Source organism: Episyrphus balteatus, chromosome 3, assembly GCF_945859705.1.
Source record: "Episyrphus balteatus chromosome 3, idEpiBalt1.1, whole genome shotgun sequence".
In the NCBI taxonomy this organism is placed as follows: domain Eukaryota; kingdom Metazoa; phylum Arthropoda; class Insecta; order Diptera; family Syrphidae; genus Episyrphus; species Episyrphus balteatus.
This window is the reverse complement of record NC_079136.1, coordinates 21,152,722-21,174,440: the sequence shown is the minus strand read 5'-3', so window position 1 is coordinate 21,174,440 and position 21,719 is coordinate 21,152,722. Positions and strand designations below refer to the sequence as shown.

The 21,719-nt window shown below is 28.2% G+C and overlaps 1 protein-coding gene across 3 annotated transcripts in view; it reads left to right on the top strand.

Annotated features, from left to right (window-relative positions):
• Positions 1–21,719, top strand: part of LOC129913071 (uncharacterized) — a 407,284-nt gene that overhangs the window by 95,243 nt on the left and 290,322 nt on the right. For all 3 annotated transcript variants that reach the window (XM_055991492.1, XM_055991491.1, XM_055991493.1), the window contains exon 2: positions 12,921–14,352. In XM_055991492.1, the coding sequence (XP_055847467.1) occupies positions 12,921–14,352 (1,432 nt within the window). The remainder of the gene's footprint in view (positions 1–12,920; positions 14,353–21,719) is intronic.

The following is a 21,719-nucleotide window of genomic DNA, read 5'->3' as shown; positions in this document are numbered from 1 at the left end:
CATAAATTTGTCAATTTACTGTTGACACAACAAAAAGACCGGATTGACATTTTTATTGTCAAATTATAAATGGATCCATCCATTTCACGAGTTCGGCAGTAGTGCGGAGGAGGAGGAACAAAAAACAGTAGAAGAAAACAGCAAAAGAACAAAAAAATGATGTCTCCAAGATTTTGTATTATGACTTTTCTTTGTTTTTATTATTTTGTTGTTGTTGTTTGATGTGATTTCTTTTGCATACAATTTGGTGAGTTATAGCAAAGCGCTAACACTGGGGATCCCTCAATTAGATCCATTTTGAAAAAATAATTCTTTCGATGATGGGAAATTCCATTTGACAATTTTTTTGTCTTGTTGATTAAAAACTCATTAAATGGGTCATTAATTCCTTAAACAAAATAAATTGATAAAAAAATTGTCGAAAGTGTATCTAATCTATCGAATCAAACTGTGTTAACGAAAAATCTACTTACATTTGGGGTAGTAGTAGGACTTCAGCTTCTTGTTCTTCTTCTTTTTACTTCTGCATATTATTTGAAGGATGTTTATTTAAAAAGGAAGTCATAAAATTTCCGCGGAAATGCCTTCAAACACAACGCTAAAGTTATCATTCACGAAATTGAGTCGAATACACATAATAATTGTCATTATCATGAGGGTGCTGCTGCAATCGTTGTCGTAATGTCATTTTCATTTTCATTTGTTTTTTTTTTTTGGGTTGCAAAAGATTTTTCTACGTATACTGGCTGGGGTGTTGTCATTTAATGCCATGTATAGCTTTTAAACAAGATAAGGGTCTTAAAATTAGAACATTTTTAGGGAATTAGCTACTGAAACTGAAATTTAAGGACGACATACAAAAAAAAAAAAAAGAAAAGAAAGAAAACGTGAACATAAACGGTGATTTATTTGACAGATTTTGGCAGAAATTGTTTTAATTTAATTTGTGGGCGTTTTATGGTTGATTGGTTTTACTTTTTCTTCGTTTTGTTTAGTTTTTTTTTTTTTTTTTTTTTTTTGTTAAATATTTGTCACCTTCTAAATTGTTTTTCTGTCCAACTTTGGAATTAATTCAAATTTATTTTCATCGATTTTTCTCGTTAGCTATGAGTACATAGGGTCCTTATTTTGACGACGGCTGACTTTTTAATGAGTATTCTGTATACGAGTCAGGGTTGTTAAAAAATAATTTTTTTGAATGCATTAATTTTCCATTACAAATTACAAAAATATTTATTTTAAAAGAATTATAAAAACAAAATATTTAATACACTAGAAAAAATTTGCATACAAAAATTTTTATTGCAACTGAAAAACATTTGCATACAAAAATTATATTTATTGCAACTAAAAATATTTTGCAATTAAAAAAATTTTATTTTAAATAAAAACATTTTATGCATTGAAAAAAAAATAACATTAAAAATTGTAAAAAATTCGACCGTTGAAAATTTGTTATTTGCTATAAATTTTTTTTAATGCAAAATATCTTTAATTGCAATAAATATTTTTTGTATGCAAATGTTTTTCAGTTGCAATAAAATTTTTTTGTATGCAATTTTTTTTTTCTTAATTCCAAATGCATTTTTTTAATTGATATTTTCACAACGGAGTCAAAAGTTTCTTTATGAATAAAAATTACAGATAATTTTGACGTGTTTTTCTTAAAAATTCGATAGAACTGTTAACGTTAATTAATTTTTTTCAAAATTCTCAAATGGGGAAATCCCTCTGGAATTTTTTATTTTTGAATAATTTTTTTTTGTCTAATAAATTCATTTATCAACCGAAGAAACTATTTTCAGTGGTCTTAGCCTTAAATGAAGCCTCAAAAGTCCCTAGATATTCCCGAATCCCATGCGCTCCGAACCTACCACAGTACGAAAATGTAAACTTTAAACGCATTTTTCTCGAAACGCGTTTTTTTCTGCGCCGTGCAACGTAACTCAACAACTAATGAAGCTATCGACTTGAAATAAAAGGCAAATTAATGGGCCATTGCATGAACCTAAAAGTTTAATAAAATAACTACAATAAATATTTTTTTTAACAATTTCTTTATAAGAAAAACATTGTGTTTTTTCGTTTTTTTGGTCTCTAATTTTTATTTTAGATTTGTTTTTACTAAATTTGGGTTCATGCAATGCGTATAAATATATTTTATTGGAAAAAAATTTTTGATCATAAATAGTTTTCTGGACCAGGGCATTGCACGGCGCAAACGCGAGGCGTCAACTTCAAAGAGCTGTAGAGTCGCCATTTTTTTTTTTTTTTTTTTTACTTAAAAAAAATTGTATCAATACTTCATAATGTCAATAATATCATATACTTTTCCAAATTTCAACAAATGCTTTCGGTTTTCCAAACAAAATTATTGAAAAAGCTGTCTTCCAGAAGGATTTCCCCCCTTAAGAGGTTTGCACGAAGAAAAAAAAAAAAACAAAGTTAACTCGGTTTAAAACAACCGTCACTTTCACAATGTTTTAAATAAAATTAAAATATATTTTCGTGTTCTCCTTAAAGTGCTGAAGATATTTCCCAATTCTGAAAATTTTCTATCAATTCCAGTTTTTCAAAATTTATTATTACAGATGTTAAACTCTTCAAAACCAGCTGTAACTTGTCTATATTTTATATGGAAGTATTGAAAGCTTAAGGATATTTTTTTTTTATTGAGAAACTTTTGGGTCCGTATTCTTATTAAAAGTTAGCAAATATTCAAAATAAGGGGCGCACATATGACCATTCTACTCAAGTTTTAAAAAATCAGCGATGTCGATCAATTTTTATAGTGTGCCAGATTTTTAAGTAACTAACAAAGTTATTCAAGAAACCAAACAAATTTTGATTTTTTCAATAATAAAGATTTAACACATCGTCGGCGGAAAGCAAAATTGTTCTAAATCCACTTTTTAGCGAAAATGAGATAATAATGCAGTTTTAATAATTTGAGGGTTGATTGTTCTAAGTCCCATCAAATTTTGTTCTAAGTCCACTTTTTATTCAACGAAAGTGCGTAGGTACTTGTATAGTAATTGTTCTGTGTCCAATATTAAAAAATAGTATGTACTTACTAGAGAAAAAAGTTTGTATGGTTTCTTCAAAAGGAAAGAACTTTTTATAAAAAAACATAACTTGAATTACCGATCAGCCAAAAAATATCGCTATCAATCAATTTGAAACTTAAAAATCGTCCCCTGCTAAATTTGCTTTTTGTGACAACAAAACAATTTTGCTTTCCACCGACGCACATAGGAGTATTGTCATCAAAAACCTGGCCATAATTATTTTTCGAGTTTTTTGTTATTATTTCTGTTTAAAATGAGTATTCCTACAAGAAAATACAATATAAACCTAGTTTTTTTATTTATATTTTTTTATCAAAAACTTAAAAATTTGAAATGGCCTGTACTCCGCCTGTCGACATTATTTTTCTCAAATTTTTTTTCCTCATCCCTAATACGCAATTCTCAGTTTCTTTTCTCTCTTCCCCAACCTTCATTAAGATCACCCAAAATAAAATACGCTAATAACATCAGTAAATTTAATTTAAAAATAAAAAAACGTTGCATAAAGTAAGGAGTATTTTCTATCAGAAAGTGAAAAACTAATTGACCCTCAATTCTCTAAAGAGCACCTAAGAGCACCCAATTTTTGTTGCATTGTGTTAAAGAATATATGAACTAACTCATAAGTTTCAATTCATCGCAGAATAACGGGGTATACTTAAACAAAATCATTAAAGTTCAAATAATAACTTAACAAAAATATCAAGTTTTTAGATACTAGTTCTAAGCCCCAATTAAAATAGAAAACACCATCTAACATTACCAAAACTTTATTAATATCGTTAATAAATAACTGAAGAAGAATTCTCTATTTAAATTTTTTTAGATTTCTATCACAACACTTCGATACCGCATATAGAATAACACTTACCAAAAAACTTCGCATTCAAATAAAAATGAGGTAGTTGTAACAGTTAACTTTAAACTCATTTTTTAACAAGACACGATCGAAAAACAAAATAAGTGAGTGCAGCATATTGACACATGTTAATTTTGCACCCACTTTGCCAAACTTTTTGGTGTCAATTTTGTTTTACAATTTTTGTTTTTCAAATCGACTTATGACTAGGTTTTTACTGCAAATACTCCTATGTGCAACGACATGTAGAAACGCAAGGATTAATTAACGTTTGGTATTTTTAACTTTATTTCTGGTATATTCAACTAATTTGCTTGTTAATTTAACTATGTAATGATTAAAAATATCAGAAGTAGAGTTACAATTGGCGTTATTTTTGCTCCATGAAACCACACAATACTTTATCTGTTCTATGGGACACTCACTGCAAACAACAATTCATATTTTAATTATCCAGTTGCGATCTAACCTAACATTTTTTATGTTTTCATAAATAAAATTGCCTCTTTGCCATTTATCAGCCTTATTCTATTTTTCTATCAATATAAATAAAAGGCACTCTAATTGGACGACATTTTTATATATACACTTTTATCATCTTAAAAGAGTGATATATGATGCTTATTGAAATGACAGTATAATAAATTATTGACCACTTGACTTGGACATTGTTGTCATTATTTCATCAAATAGCTCTCATTCTGTCATGTTAACAAATATCCTACAAAAAAAAAAAAAAAAAATTTCTCTCTCAACACAAGATCCTCAATTATTTCTTATCTTAGAGAACTTTTCCATTAGACAAATGGTAGAAATACTTCTATAGCGCAAGTTTCCCATCATCAAATCTAGAAATCTAAAGACACAGATACAAACAACACCTCTTATCTTGAGCGTGAGCGAGAGCAATGATGCTCAGCAAAAATATATAAATATTATAAGAATTACTGACACAACAAATGATGATTAATTTTTTTTTATTTTCTTCATCATTTTCTTTTCTATTAATAACAAGAACTACAATAAAAGAAGAAGAAACAAAAAAAAAAACAATAATCTCGATCGAGTGCCGGCAAAACTTCAGAAAAACCTTCATTTAATTGGCACACATAACCACACTCACACACACACACACATGCATATGAGATAAACATACATTGTGCCAGCCGCAAGCGATTATCCTCTTTATTGGCTTTGTTGTGTCAACATTACTCCATCAAGATGATACTCTATAATATAAGATGCCTCCAAACATCATATACATGGTAAAAGAATCTTATATCTGCCTCAAAGTATCTGTATATCTTTGTATCTCGAAAAAAAATTTATATATTCTGGTATCTTTTTTTCTGTGAGGCTGGTGTTTCGGCATCGTCATCTCGTAGATTTAATTGCGATATAGCACAAAACATCGATACAGATCTCTGTTTCCTCTTCTCATCTCACATCTCGTTGCTCTCAAGTGAGTGAGTGGTTATTGTTAATTTAGTTATCCTTTCTCGCCCGCTCCTATTCTGGCTTGAAAGACGACGAAGACGATGTCGGCATCGTCATCATCATCGTAGAGAACCACCATTACCATGCTGATATCTTTAAGTGGCCATTTCATTAAACACCTCAATTAGGCTCCTAGAATAAAAATCAAAACCTTTGTTTTTTTTTTTTTTTTGTTCTAAAGCTGAATCAGTGCTGATTCGGAAAGGTTTTTTCTTCTTTTTTTTTCCTATGATATTGGTGGAAGCTTATCTTGACTGAGATGATTGAAAGGAAGAGGGTCAAATGATCCACGCGAGTGACTTTTAAACATATTTTGTTGGGGCTAGTTCAAAGTTAATCTGCTCAGACATAACTCTTAAACGATGGATTTTAACGTGACTAAATTGGTTAAAATTCAGGGTTGCCCTTTTGCACTAGGTTAAATAAAGGCTGAATATTCGATTGATTTATCTCATTGTACCATCGTTAACGGATTGACGCTTTATATCTCTTAAATTAAAAAATAAATAATTTTTTTTCTCTAAACTAAAAATAGATATTTTAATTAAATTAATAAAAAAAAAATCCGTCAAAAAATACTTTTTAGTAAAAAAAACTACTTTTCAGTAAAAAAATATTTTTTAGTTAAAAAAAAAACTAGTTTTCGTTAAAAAAAATAGTTTTTAAATTACTGAAAATAGTTTTTTTGAAGTGAAAACTTCTTTAGTATTGTAGTGATTTGAAACAAGATGAAACGAAAACGCGACACGAACATTCAACTTTTTATAACTTTTTTGTTTTAATAGATAGATGAATGAAATTTTTACTGTAGATAGGTAATTAAATAAATTATAATTGTACAGAATTTCAATTAATATCATATTCAAAATTCTGAGATAACGGTAAAAAGATGTTCTTTTCTTACACACGTTATATCTTTTGATCTAGCGCACATACAAATTTGATTAAACTTTAATACACATGCTGATAACATAACCTTTTATTTGATCTATCACACATAACGGTACGTACTTTACAAGTTAAACAATCTTAAATTGAAAAAAAAAATTGAAAAAATATCTCAAAACACCTGTGGAGATCTGTTGCCGATGACCAGCCACCAGTGTAGGAAGTACCGTAATCGCAGTCTGGAAATTCCACATGGTTGACTTTGCAAAATTCTAACTTCTGTTGTAGGCATCTTTGGTGAAACAATAAGCTTTCACATGGTATAAAAGTTTTTATAGGTTGTCAAACAAAAAAATTGAATTAATAGCATGAGAACATAAAAATAAATGTTTTTTTTTGCTTTTTTTGATGAAATTTCATCGAGTTTAAAAAATTCTAGCTCTTTTTGTAGATGTATCATAAAATTGATTGATATATATATTTTGAGCTAAGACAATAAGCTTTCAGATGTTGTAGTTTGTTATAGGTTGTTAGGGAAGAAAATGGATTAAATAGCGTGAGAAGATAAAAATACGTGTTTTTTCGCTTTTCTTGATGGAAATTGATCGAGTTCAAAAAATTCTACCTCTTTTTGTGGATGTCTCATAGACCTGATCGATATATATATTTTGAGCTTAGACAATAAGCTTTCAGATGGTATAAAATTTTGTATAGGTTGTTAGGGAAAAAAATGCATTTACTAGCGTGAGAAGACAAAAATACGTGTTTTTTTTTTTTGCTTTTTGTGATGGAAAATGATCGAGTTCAAAAAATTCTACCTCTTTTTGTGGATGTCTCATAGACCTGATCGATATATATATTTTGAGCTTAGACAATAAGCTTTCAGATGGTATAAAATTTTGCATAGGTTGTTAGGGAAAAAAATGCATTAGACAATAATGAGAAGACAAAAATACGTGTTTTTTTTTTGCTTTTCTTGATGGAAATTGATCGAGTTCAAAAAATTCTAGCTCTTTTTGTAGATGTCTCACAGACCTGATCGATATATATATTTTGAGCTTAGACAATAAACTTTCAGATAATATAAAATTTATATAGGTTGTCATATAAAAAACATGGATTTGAAGGTGATAGAATAAAAATAGGTAGATTTTTTCTATTTTTTTTTTTTTTTTTTTTGCAAGAAAAATGATTTTTTAAGGTTTCACCACGTGTAAATTCCACACATGATTTTTTTTTGTATTATAATAAATAAATTCTAAATTACTAAAATGTAAAAATATTACGCTGTAGTAAAAGAAAACTTTTTTTTTAATTTAAAAAAAAAAAAAAAATAATTTCTTTTAAATAAATACCTACTTTAAAGTTTTTTAAAAATACTTTACTGTTAAAAAAAACTTTCAGTACTTTTTAGTAAGAAAAAAATAAAAATAAAAAAATAATTTTTTCATTTTTTGTTTTTTTGTTTTTTTTTTTTTTTCAAATACTTTTTTTGGATGTCCTTGAAAATTGTGTAGCAAATAAGGTGCAAATAATATACCATAGTAAAATTTAATACCATGGTAACTCTATTTATATGCGAGACTTGATCAGATGACGACAGAAAATAAAAATTGTATTCGTTTGTCTTCTTTGGCAATAAAAACCATTAAGAAGAAAGAATTTCATTTTATTATCTCTCAGTTTTTTTCAACGTTCTTTTTTGTATATAATATTGTGATCCATTCCACCCACTAACGGTTTTGTGGTTCATTTCTTATACTTAACTGAAGAAATAATATCAAAAGCATACACATCAAAATTATGAGTTTTCATATCATAAAAGGCAAAAGAATAATAATAAAAAAAAAAATAAGACACATTCACAATGCCAGATTACAGCTATAAATATTAAATAGAGCTATTGCGTGGTTGTTGCCTACAAACATACATAGCTTAAAGGTGCCTTTTAAATTATTATTTTTTTTTTAACTTTCTCCAGGAGAGAAAAAAAAACTCAAAATGATGAATATTCTTCATTCTTTCTTTTTGAAAGGGCACCTATTCATTCTTTTGTGGTTTGTATTTTATATTTATGAATCTAAATACATCGAAAAGTTAATTCAATTTGGTTTGGGCTTGCTCTTAACTCAACTCAAAAAATAAATGGAGCATTTTGAAAAAAAAAAGAAAAAAAAAAAAAAAAAAAAAACACCACAAATGTGTGTAACCAACGCAAAAGAGGCTTAAGTCTTAATATGCCTTTATTTCCATTTCGATGCATTAAGATTTCAAATGGTAAATGGTTTATATACTTGTTTTTTTTTTTTTTTTTTTTTGAAAGAGGTGTTTTAAACCTTTGTTTATTATTTCATGAAAATGGATTTTAATATGAGTGTGTAGGTAGTGTATATAGATTGGTTATACACAAGCCATCAGATTGTCAATTTGGAAATTGATTTATGAGATTTTTATTTGAAAATCAAAACTCTATCTTAAAAAGACCAAAATATATGGGTTTAAATTACTTACATATACACATAAAATAAGGAATTTGAATTTTCTTTTCTTAGTATTTAGATTAGACCTTTGATTTATTAAGAAATCGATTTGATTTTTTTTTTTTTGAAATATTTTTCTTTTTACTTGACCCAAAGTTATAAATTCTTCGAGAGATAATATACTTTTTGGGTTAGTATTAAAATCCATCGCACTTTTCGGTTACTTTAGAAGACTTTAAAAACAGTTATAATTAAGAACTTTAAATACAAAAAAAGAAATTTTAAATATTGAATCAAGAACACAAAAATCTGATTTAAACTAGGAGCGGTAATGAGATAATAAACAAATTTAAGAATTTTTATAAAATTGAAAAAAAAAAGAAAATAAATTCTTCATGCATCTTCCAATGCATTCATTTCGACTAAAAAAAAGTGTGCATTTTAATTTGATTCCCTCTAAAATACCCGAATAATAATTTCGAGGAATAAACCATTATCCAGACACAGTCAACTGAATTTTTCAATACCGAGAAAACAGCTGTTAGCTGTTTTGGTGGTAATTCAGCGTGAAAATATGTTATGTTGGAACTTTTGAAGTGATAAAAGGATGGATTTTTATTTGCTGGGAAACCAAAGTGAATATCGGATACGTTGCAAATTTTTCACTGGAAAAGTGATGCTTTTGTCCTTGTTTTTCTTGCTGTGGTTTCAGTTACGCAGTATTATGATTACATGATTTGAAGCTGAAAGTCATTCTGAGCATAGTTTCTAAACATGATGTTTTAGCGATAGAGTTTGCTTAGAAGAGTCTGGTTGATATTTATTCCGCTTACGTGAATTCTTTGAGGCGACTTCCTTAGCCACAGTGTATTGCGGGAATGGTTTTGAAAAAAAAAAAAGTTGTAGATTTTAGTAACTTTGAGTTTCTAAATTTTTAGTTGCAGCAACAATTTTGAAGTTTTATAGGTTTTTCTCAGATTTGGCATGACAAATATTAGATTTGATGCTAAGAAAAGAAATTAACTATCAATAATCAATTGAAACAGAAACTTTTTTTGAGAAATTCAAAATTTTGCAAAAACAGACTGAATTATTATAAGATCATACGAAAAATCAAATGCGTATATTAACTAACAATTTTTTTTTATTTGAAGATTCGGTAAATTTAATAGAATTGATTAATTTTTTTAGTTACGTACCCTAGTTAAAATTTGTGAGAAACGAGCTAACGTAAGTGGTCTGTGCAGATTTAAAAAAAAAACTATGACAAACTTCATTAATTGTACAAAATGAACAGTACGCTGAATGTAATAAAATGTTTAACGATTTAGTATTTTTTCCATGCACAATAATTTTTTTTTTCACTGTCCAAAATTCCATTAAAAAAAACTAGTTCTAATTAACAATGCAGATTTTCTAGGAATCAAAATTTAATTAATAGCAAATATTTTAAAATTATTTGTATAACCTCAGATTATTACCAAATTATTCCTTATATTTGTATGAAGATAAAAACTAGTTATAGGATATGTGAACTCATCTCCTGTGTCTAACAATTCCAGATAAATGCTTGAAGCATAAAATTTATAACTATATTTATATTTGGTTGTTTTACAAACCAAATTTGAAAAAAAAGTATTTTATTTCCTGGAAAATAAAATTTTTGTATCGCAAGGTTTATCTAGGTTAAATGAGTTTTTATTCTATAGAATATCAATTAATTCTAATAACGTAAATATTTCAATGAAAAATGTATTAAATATTTTCTGAGCAATAAAATCCTTTATTTCACATATTTATTCTTCAAATTTCGTATATGTTTTTTTTTTTTAATAATTTGAATTCATGGTAAATATGTTGCGTTTGTCGAGAGATTTTTTCATAAAGTCTGGAAACTAGTGATGGGAATAAAAACTATCAAATTATCGATAGTTGTAAAATATTCATTCATTCGATAGTTTTAAATCATTCATTCATTCATTTAGTTAATATTTTCATTCGATATTTTAGTTACTATTTTTATTCGAATAGTTTTTCATTCGATAGTTTTTTCATTTGAATAGTTTTCTTAAACGATAGTTTTTTCATTTGAATAGTTTTCTTAAACGATAGTTTTTTCATTTGAATAGTTTTCTTAAACGATAGTTTTTTCATTTGAATAGTTTTCTTAAACGATAGTTTTTTCATTTGAATAGTTTTCTTAAACGATAGTTTTTTCATTTGAATAGTTTTCTTAAACGATAGTTTTTTTATTTGAATAGTTTTCTTAAACGATAGTTTTTTCATTTGAATAGTTTTCTTAAGCGATGGTTTTTGCATTCAAATAGTTTTCTTAAACGATAGTTTTTTCATTTGAATAGTTTTCTTAAACGATAGTTTTTTCATTTGAATAGTTTTCTTAAACGATAGTTTTTTCATTGAAATAGTTTTCTTAAACGATAGTTTTTTTATTTGAATAGTTTTCTTAAACGATAGTTTTTTCATTTGAATAGTTTTCTTAAGCGATGGTTTTTGCATTCAAACAGTTTTCTTAAACGATAGTTTTTTTTCATTTGAATAGTTTTCTTAAACGATAGTTTTTTCATTTGAATAGTTTTCTTAAACGATAGTTTTTTCATTTGAATAGTTTTCTTAAACGATAGTTTTTTCATTTGAATAGTTTTCTTAAACGATAGTTTTTTCATTTGAATAGTTTTCTTAAACGATAGTTTTTTCATTGAAATAGTTTTCTTAAACGATAGTTTTTTTATTTGAATAGTTTTCTTAAACGATAGTTTTTTCATTTGAATAGTTTTCTTAAGCGATAGTTTTTGCATTCAAACAGTTTTCTTAAACGATAGTTTTTTTTCATTTGAATAGTTTTCTTAAACGATAGTTTTTTCATTTGAATAGTTTTCTTAAACGATAGTTTTTTCATTTGAATAGTTTTCTTAAACGATAGTTTTTTCATTTGAATAGTTTTCTTAAACGATAGTTTTTTCATTTGAATAGTTTTCTTAAACGATAGTTTTTTCATTGAAATAGTTTTCTTAAACGATAGTTTTTTATTTGAATAGTTTTCTTAAACGATAGTTTTTTCATTTGAATAGTTTTCTTAAACGATAGTTTTTTCATTCAAATAGTTTTCTTAAGCGATAGTTTTTTCATTTGAATAGTTTTCTTAAGCGATAGTTTTTGCATTCAAACAGTTTTCTTAAACGATAGTTTTTTTTTCATTTGAATAGTTTTCTTAAACGATAGTTTTTTCATTTGAATAGTTTTCTTAAACGATAGTTTTTTCATTGAAATAGTTTTCTTAAACGATAGTTTTTTCATTCAAATAGTTTTCTTAAACGATAGTTTTTTCATTGAAATAGTTTTCTTAAACGATAGTTTTTTCATTCAAATAGTTTTCTTAAGCGATAGTTTTTTAATTTGAATAGTTTTCTCAAGCGATAGTTTTTGCATTCAAACAGTTTACTTAAACGATAGTTTTTTTTTTCATTTGAATAGTTTTCTTAAACGATAGTTTTTTCATTTGAATAGTTTTCTTAAACGATAGTTTTTCATTGAAAAAGCTTTCTTTAACGATAGTTGTTTAAAAATATGTTAGGCAAAACAAAAATACAATTCCATTTGTCGTTTTCAAAAATTTTATTTTTCAAAAATAAAAAAAATTAAATCCAAAAATGTAGGTATTTTCGAAAATTTGACTAAGGTTAGTGACAGATTACTTTTGAATCGGTTCCTTTCTTCTTAAAACAATGTTTTGCTACCATAGTATTTAAAGACGAAAAGTCCTTAAAGTTGTTTGTTTGCTTGATCAGCGACCAGCACAAGTATCAAGATTCGCCATTCATTTTACATAAACTGAAATCCTCTCTTTCTGCTTTGTTCTTTTTGTTTAAAAAAACTAAAATATAAAAGTTGAATGAATCGAACATTCCCAGCAGTCGAAATGGATATTAGACTATCAAAAACCACAAACTATTGTCTTCCACTTCCATTGCCGCCATCATACATCGACATTTGCATTATAAACTCGATCCCCTTTAATTATTATTGTTGCAACTAAACACTCTGAAAAACTTTTATAAAGCTCTAAAAAAAATAAAATAAAACAACATATATTTTTCCTTTCGATTACAGACAAACAATAGACGAACAACAAATGCTCCATCAATTTGGGATCGACTGCCATACAACATAGGAATGGAGTTGCATCACTGTGCATCAACTACTGCATCAGCAGCAAAAAACGATAGCAACGATGACGACGATGATTACAACGCTCACAATAGCTCGTTTAACTGCTATCAACAACAACTAGCGCACGATACTCGACAATTATCATTGCTCCCGCCGCCGCCACCAACACCGCTCTCATCGTCGTCGTCGCTGACAACAACTCCGCCTCCTCCGCATCAAATCGTCGTCAATGATGATGACGAAAAGGATTCTCCATTCACATTATTTAATAGTACCAGCAGAGGACGAGGAGGCAATAGCCAAGGGCCAACACGTATTCCTCTGCCATTAAACTATACCCACCATCAATACCAGCAACAACAACAACAACAACAACAGCATAAACATTACCTCCTTCCTCTACTCCTCAATTCTAATAATGACAAAAAAATCGATAGAAATTTTAAAAATTCAAAATCGATTACATCGATAACAACACTGCTCGATAAGGACGAGCTCCTGCTATACAAGGAAACAGCACCAGAGGACCAGCAGCAGCATCATACCGAAACAGATTCGTTAGTGACATCATCGCCCAGCGATGAGCAGCATGACTTGAAGTTACTGATGCTGACATCAGCACGATTGAACCATGACCATGGCTATGATGATGATGGTGATGAGCACGAGGACGAGGACGAAACCAAGGACAATAGACGAACATGTACTAAAAATTTTCCTGTAGATAATAGAATATCTAATAAAAAGAATTTAGTTATAAAATTTAATGAAAGCCAATCGGCGACAACCGCGACGGCGACGGTGCGGAGAAAAACCTCCCCACCATCAACATCATCAAGTCGGTCTTCGTCGTCGTCGTGGTTGACTTTGGAGAAAGAAGATAGCGCTGACGCGGACATTGCTGCTGCTGCTGAATCAGCCGCCAATGGCGCTTCTGATCATCATCGTGATTGCGATGATTATAGTGATATGACTGCAACAACAACAACAACGAGAATTCTGGGGACGACCCTAATAGCAACGTCGTCGTCGACAGCGAAAACATCAACTACGATGGTGGGATCAACGTCACGAAGATTGAATTGCTGCCCGACAGCAGCATTGTCTTCGTCGTCGTCGTCGGTGACTTCGACTTCGACATTGGGATCTAAATTCCCAACAAAAACAACAACAACAACAACATCATCAACATCAACATTTTCATCCGCCGCATTAGCAGCCACAGCAGTGATTGTGACTGCGCTGCCCGATGTCTTGAGGAAGTTCCACATTTCTATGCGAAAGGATAAGAAAACGATGACAGCAGTGACAGCTTTGTATTTAATTTTGTATATATTCACATCAGCGAAGTGCATGGCAGCTAGGCAAGATGGTAAGTTCACAATAATAATAATAATTATGTTTTATTTTTCTATTTTTTGTGATTAAAGTTGAAAGAATATTACTTTTAATGTTGTAAGTTAACGTTAAGATGATGTCCTCTTTTATGTAGTTAAATAGGTTTTTTGTTTTTTTTAATACTTTTTTTAATGCGCATCTCTAATAATAATCTTGATTGAAGAATCTCTCAATTTTCATCATGAAAATCGTTCATCTTTATTGTAATTGTGAATTTTTTATGACTTCTTTTTTTTATGTCGTTGAAAGTGCCAATGATGATGATTATCATGTAAGATGGAAGCATCTTTTGCATAGAAATGATCATCGAAGCGGAAGTTCAATGACAGTGAGGGTTGCCATTGTAGGTTTTTTTTTTAGTCACGTGCTTTAGTTTGTTGAAAATTTGTATCTTAAATCAAAGCATTCAATTTATAATGGTAATTTAAGTAATAGTTTTTAGCTACATTATTTAGAACAATGCCCAAGAGAACCTAAAATAATATCAAATTTCAATTCCTCAAAAATTGGCAATCGCGTAATTTATGAACCTGCCTTAAATCTGAACAAAATAAAAAGAAAATAAATTCTTAACTTACCTTCAAAAATTCTGAAAAAAAAAATGTCCAATTTAATGCGGAAAATCAACAGCCAAAAACCCCAATTATAATTAAAACACATATTTAAAAAATCTTAAGATACGAAAGCCTTACTTAGCAAACTCAAAGATGTTCGATAAATAGGTTCAAAAAGTATGAAATTTCGAAGAATCGAAAACTTTAAAATTGTTTAAGTTATGCACCCAAGAAAATTTGGTTGTAGAAATTGACCCGACATTAAATGTTGTCAATTTGTCAGAAAGAATTTGTCTGAAAATGCAAAAATACGCTTTTTTGAATTCTTCGGACCTTATTCTTTTGGATAAAGAAAATTGTTTGAGCATATCTAGTAACGGTTTCTATAAGGACTGTTTTCCATCTTTCGACAATTGTTTAAATCTTTTCAATATCTTTTATATTGCCCGAGATATCTCAAACTAAAGTAAGTGGGTTTGACTTCATATATCATAAAGAAGATAATGACGTTATAAAATTTATAAAAATACAAAACAACTTAGGATATCTCGGGCAGTAAAAAAGATATCGGAAAGATTTAAACAGATTTAAAAAGGTGGTAAATAGGACTTATGAAAACCGTTACTAAATATGCTCAATAAATTTTCCTTATACAAAAGAATAAGGTCCGAAGTACTGCATTTTCTAACGGTAATATTTCAAAAAACGAGAGCTGATTAATTTTTTTTTTACTTCAGATTCGAGTTCAGCACACCGAAAACCTTCAGAAAAGTATAATTTTGTTTCGGCAACAAAAAAAAAAAAAATCATGTGTGCAATTCACACGTGTTAGAAGTGAAACCTTAAAAAATCATTTTTTTTGCAAAGAAAATCGAAAAAACCTACCTTTTTTATTCCAACAACCTATAACAAATTTTATATCACCTTTTATATGACGCTTCAATAATGTATGTATCTACCATGCCTACAAAAAAAGTAAGAATTTTTTAAAGCCAACCATGTCGAAATTTCAAAATGAGACTACGGTACTTTATTCACTGGTGGCTGATCTGATCATCATCGATCTCCACAGGTGATTTGAGTTATTTTTTTTTCAATTTAAGATTGTGTAACTTGTAAAGCACGTACCGTTATGTGTGACATATTAAATAAAAGGTTATGTTATCAGCATGCGTATTAAAGTTAAAACAAATTTGTATGTGCACTAGATCAAAAGATATAACGTGTGTTCGAAAAGAACATCTTTTTACCGTTATCTTCGAATTTTGAATATGAAATTAATTGAAATTTTGTACAATAATATATTATTTAATTACCTATCTACAGTACAAATTTCATTCATCTATCTATTAAAACAAAAAAGTTATAACAAGTTGAATGTTCGTGTCGCGTTTTCGTTTCATCTTGTTTCAAATCACTACGATACTAAAGAAGTTTTCACTTCAAAAAAGTTTAATTTTGTTAACCTGTGTAATAGGTAACCTTTATAATACAAAACTCAAAATTCAATGGAGGATTTTTACTCCAAGAAAATCTTTGGAACCAAAACAAAATTTTGACTTAAACCTTAAAATCCGAAAGGCTATATAGGTAATTAAAAAAAGGCACCTAAAAAAAAATTCTGAAATCTCAGATCGACAAAAATTCGTTTATGTATGTAGGTACCAACATCAACTCAAATTTCAATTGTATATTAATTGGATAAACCCACAAATCCCAGCCCAAATCAAAACTAGTCAAAATGAATTCCAAAATTTGATAAGCAGAAAATCAAAAATCTAAAAAAAAAAAAATGAAATGGCAAAACAAAATATGACAGTGAAATTTCAAAATCCAAAAAATTGATCAAAATAAAAATATAAGTAAATGAGAACTGAACAAAATACGAAATTTAAAACCGCAATTCTGAAAACCCGAAAATTCAAACAGAACCCAATATCCGAATATTTCACAAAAGGCCTTAAACTCAAAAACCCAAATTCCCAAAAACTCACAATAACGAATATTTTGAATATTAAAAAAATTCAAAATCGCATGAATAAACTTGCAAAAGGTAGCCTGAAACAGTCCTGAAATCCAAATCACAGAGACCCGAATATTGAGAAAAAATATCTAAATTAAAAAAATTCTCATTGGTAACAAATTAAAAAAAAAAAACTCTTACTGCTTTAACTACTTAAAAAGCTACTCGAAATGAGTTTCAAAGTCCAATATCCAGAATATCCTTAATCTAAAAGATCCATTTATCTTGTAGTGTGACTTCAGATGAACTTTTTATAGTAATAATCCTTTAATTCTTACAATCATAAAACAATAAACGTATGATTCCGAAAATCCAAAAGTTAAGCGTAATCCAAAGTAAAAGCGTAACCAAGAAAACAAAAAATAGACAAAAATCAGGACAATTTTGAGTGATTCTACCTGAAATAGGTACAACTAAAACTTGAAAACCCGAACATTTCAAAAGTAGAAAAAATGCTAAGACTTAATACAAAAATTTTAAGTGTTTTGTGAAGCATTTTATTGCGTATTCCCTTTTCTTAACTTAAGCACTGTAAGAAACGTATTGATCCACGTTTGTAATAAAAAAAAATCTCTTAAGTTTCAATTTTGTTTGCGTGTAGAAATAAAATTTGACATCCTTCTTAAGAATGAAAGGTAAAAATCATAAAAAAAAATCTCGTAAATTGGTACACAAAATATCAAGATAAAATATTATCGTCTTTCCTGTCGCCACTGATTCAAGTCGTGTTGTCGCCAACCCCCATCTTATGACATTCCTATGATATGATAAAAAAGCTCTTGGATCTTAATGCATTTCCAATAATAGAAAAAAAAAACTTATAAATACAATCATTTTCCCCATATTGTTTTGGTTTTATTAGATTTTCGCCTTTAAGTCATATAGGTAATATACAGAATAATCTTTTGACGACTTGAAATAACTTTATCTCGTTTATTTAAATTTTAATCGATAACAATAGAACCTTTTGTTAAAGTGAGTATAATATCAATATATAGCAAATAGAAAGAGAGTTATATACATAAACATATAGTATAACTGAAAACAAACAAGAATCTATTTAGAGATTAATTTATAGCCATGATGATATGATAACGAGATTAAGACCCATAAAAAGAAAAACATAATTAACTGTTAAGATATTCAAAAACAAACAGAAGGTTTGCATAGATATAGGTTTAACTAAATTCATTCTCCACCTGCATCGATATAATAATGTTCATCATCTTAAAATCAATAAATATTTTCTATAGATTTTTTTTTTTCAATTTGATGACATTTTAAAGATAAATATTGTTTTTTTACGTTTATTTGTAAATGGTAAGGCTTAAGGAGCTTAAAGAATTCAGATATGATACTGTGCATTTTTGTTTTAACTAGGTTAAGTGTGCTTGCTTTTAAAACAGCATGTATTTGGACTTTTTATTTTAAAACCGAATCAGAATGCGTACAAACGAACCTTAGCAATAAGTAATACCTGCCTTTCTAGAGGTACAACTTTTCATTATATTTTAGCCAGAGTGGCATTTTGTTTTTTTTTTGTCGTATAATGCTCTTCCATTTAATTAAAATAATTACAAACCGTCCCGTTATAAAGAAGAAACCTACTCTTTCTTTGGCATAATGACTAAAACATTGACAGATAAGTGAAATATTTAATTATACGTTGTCAATTTCATAAATCCGGCATATCGGTTGAATAAAATGATTCTAAACGTCTCGGCAAAATAATCTCACTAAAAAATTATATTATTATAGCATTAAAAACGCTTTCTATTTGATGAAGGCTATCTGCTTTGTTTCTTAAAAAAATTTCAAAACAAAGTTAAAGCAGCCACTTTTTCGTCAAAATATGTTTTGTGGACTCTTTTAGCCCTTGATTATTTTGACAAATAAAACATTCATGCCAAATTTTAAACAGCCCGTCACTATTTTAATGGAGTTGAAGAAGTTTAATATTTTGTTTAAACTATGATTATCTTTGTACCATAAAAACAACAATCAATATCGTTGTCATTTGTTCGAAAAAATTTCACCTTAAAATTCAATGGAAACGTTATATTTTCCAATTGTCTCACTTCAGCTCTTAGCCCTCCATATGTTCGTCAAATTTTTAATAGATTATCAAAATTTTGAATTTAAATCCGCGTATAGGCTCAAATGCTTCTCAATAAATATTTATTTATTTTTATTTTTATTCAGCATTTATTTTCACTCAAATCTAATTAACCAAAATTTAATATAATACAATGATATAATTAAATTATGAAAAAAGAATACTATAACAAGAAACAATCTGTAACTAGTAAAGTTAGTGTTGATTGATCCAACAAATAATTTTTAACTGAGAATAACTGCCATGGGGTACTATCAGCTTTTCTTATATATAAGTTTTAAAATTTTAAATTCAGAAGTGAGAAATAATTTACAATATTAAATTAGTTGATTTTTTGTAATTAAGTATTATTTTTATAAGTACAGAAGAATCTTTGTTCTGTGTATAAAAAATTCTCTCAAGACTTTGAAAACATATAGGTACATAGATGTCTAAGTGACAGGATGCGAAGATCAAAAAAAAGATGCCAGCTGTGTGTGAGTCGATTTCAACCGCAAATTATTCGTATTATATGTTTCTGAGCAATCAAGAGGGACCCAAAAGTGTTAATGTAAACGCCCCCCCCCCCCAGCTAACTATACCGTATTGTAGTTTTGAACTAACAAGTCCGTAATAAATCATAGACAAAACACTACGTTAACAGTAAAGTTTTATAAGATACATCTTACGAGTTACGAGTATGAGGTAGGTTTTTACAGTTTCAATATGACACTTCCAGTTAAGTTTTTTGTCGATGTGTACACCTAAATATTTAAAAGAATCAACAGAATCGATTTTGAAACAGTTTTTTGAACAAAGATTGGAACCTTCAAAATTGTCTTTTCCACATATATGTAGCGGTAAACTAAATTTTTTACAATCGTATGAATGATAGGAAACGTCGTAATCTTTAAAGGTGCATCCTGATATTTAAAAATGAATCATTTTAGTTTTTTCATTAATTATTAACTTGTGAACTGCAAACCAGACTCTGAGCTTTTGAAGGTCCTCATTTATCCTAACTTTGCACTCGAAAGATGTTTTTTCCGTGTACGTGAAAGCTATGTCGTCAGCAAAAGCGATTTGTACCGTTAAATTTTTGATGAAATAGGGAGTTCATATAAATAAGAAACAATAATGGACCCAATACAGAACCCTGTGGAACACCATTCTGTATAACAAGCGATCTACTAAAAACTCCATTAACAAGTACCTTTTGCTCTCTACCTATACCAAATAAGTTTTAAACCACTCATAAATGGAACCTCTAAAACCTGCATTATAAAGTTTGACTAATAGCAAATTATGGTCTATCATGTCGAACGCTTTGGTCATATCAATTAAAAGTGCCATGTTTGATTGATTTTGTTCAATACCATTGTATAAATTACAGCACACTTTTAAAATAGATCAGTAGATTTACCGGATCTAAATCCAAACTGGTCGGCTGAAAAAGCTCATTTTTATCTAAAAAAAGCTAGCATTCGTACTTTTATTAATATTTCAAATAGTTTTGAAAAAGTGGAAAGCAATGAGATTGGTCTGTAGTCACTAATATTTTTTCTACTACCTTTTTTAAAAAGAGGAATTACTTCTGCTCGTTTTAGCAAATTCGGAAAAATACCGCGTTAAAAATAAAGCTCAAAATATCAACAATTTCCCATGCAATTTTTTTCAAAAAATTTCCCGAAATACCTTCACTGGAGCAAGAATTTTTATTTTTCATGCTTCTTATCATTTTATGAACCTCCCCAGTTGTGAAAGCTAGGAAAAAAGGATTCAAGTTCACCTCATTATTATTATATTTACCCGTAATAGCTTAAGTTACAATATTTCCATACAAAATATCGATAAATTATAGATTGTTTAAAAGTATTATGCTTTAAAATTCGGTAACTGTAAAAGTTTATAGAAATCTATAGAAATATAGATCATAAACAAATTATTTTTAACTTTTTGTTAAAATAATTTTAATGAATCGGTGACATAAAATAATTTTTTGTCCGCTTTTACAGAATTTTTTTTGTAAAATATTTCAAAATTACTTATAATTTATCGATTCGTATGCACGAGTTAAATTTATAATTGTAGAGATTAAAAATTTTATTTTTTTTTGCATTTGTTTTTAGAAACTGTTGATATAAATATACGAAAAGTATTCGCAAAAATAAAGTCATTCTTTTTTTTCAAACATTTCTAAAAAACAATATTTGTTTAAAATCCCATGTTTATTAAATAAGCCTTTATCGGTCATTTTGTTTTATTTTTTTTTTTTTTTAATTATTCCTGTTGATTTTTTTTTTCTTTGTCAATCTAAATGCAATTCAAAAATTCATTTTGCCACACATCCTCAATTAACTCCCCTTATAAAAAAACAGCTTTTCTATAATCATAAATTTTAAATGATTGTCTAATTAAAAAACCCACTTCCATCACAAAAAAAAAAAAAAATAAAATAAATAATCAAACTATGATCATTTCTAATTTGTCTCTCAATTTTTCACCCTGTATAATAATAATATCCCACGGAACGTGTCAATGTTTTTTATTAGGCTCTCAATATAATATTTTTTTTTTCATTCACATTCCTCTTCTCCTCCTATTTTTATTTTCATTTTACAAATCCCTCATGATTTACAGTTTAATCTAACAATAAAACAAACATAAAA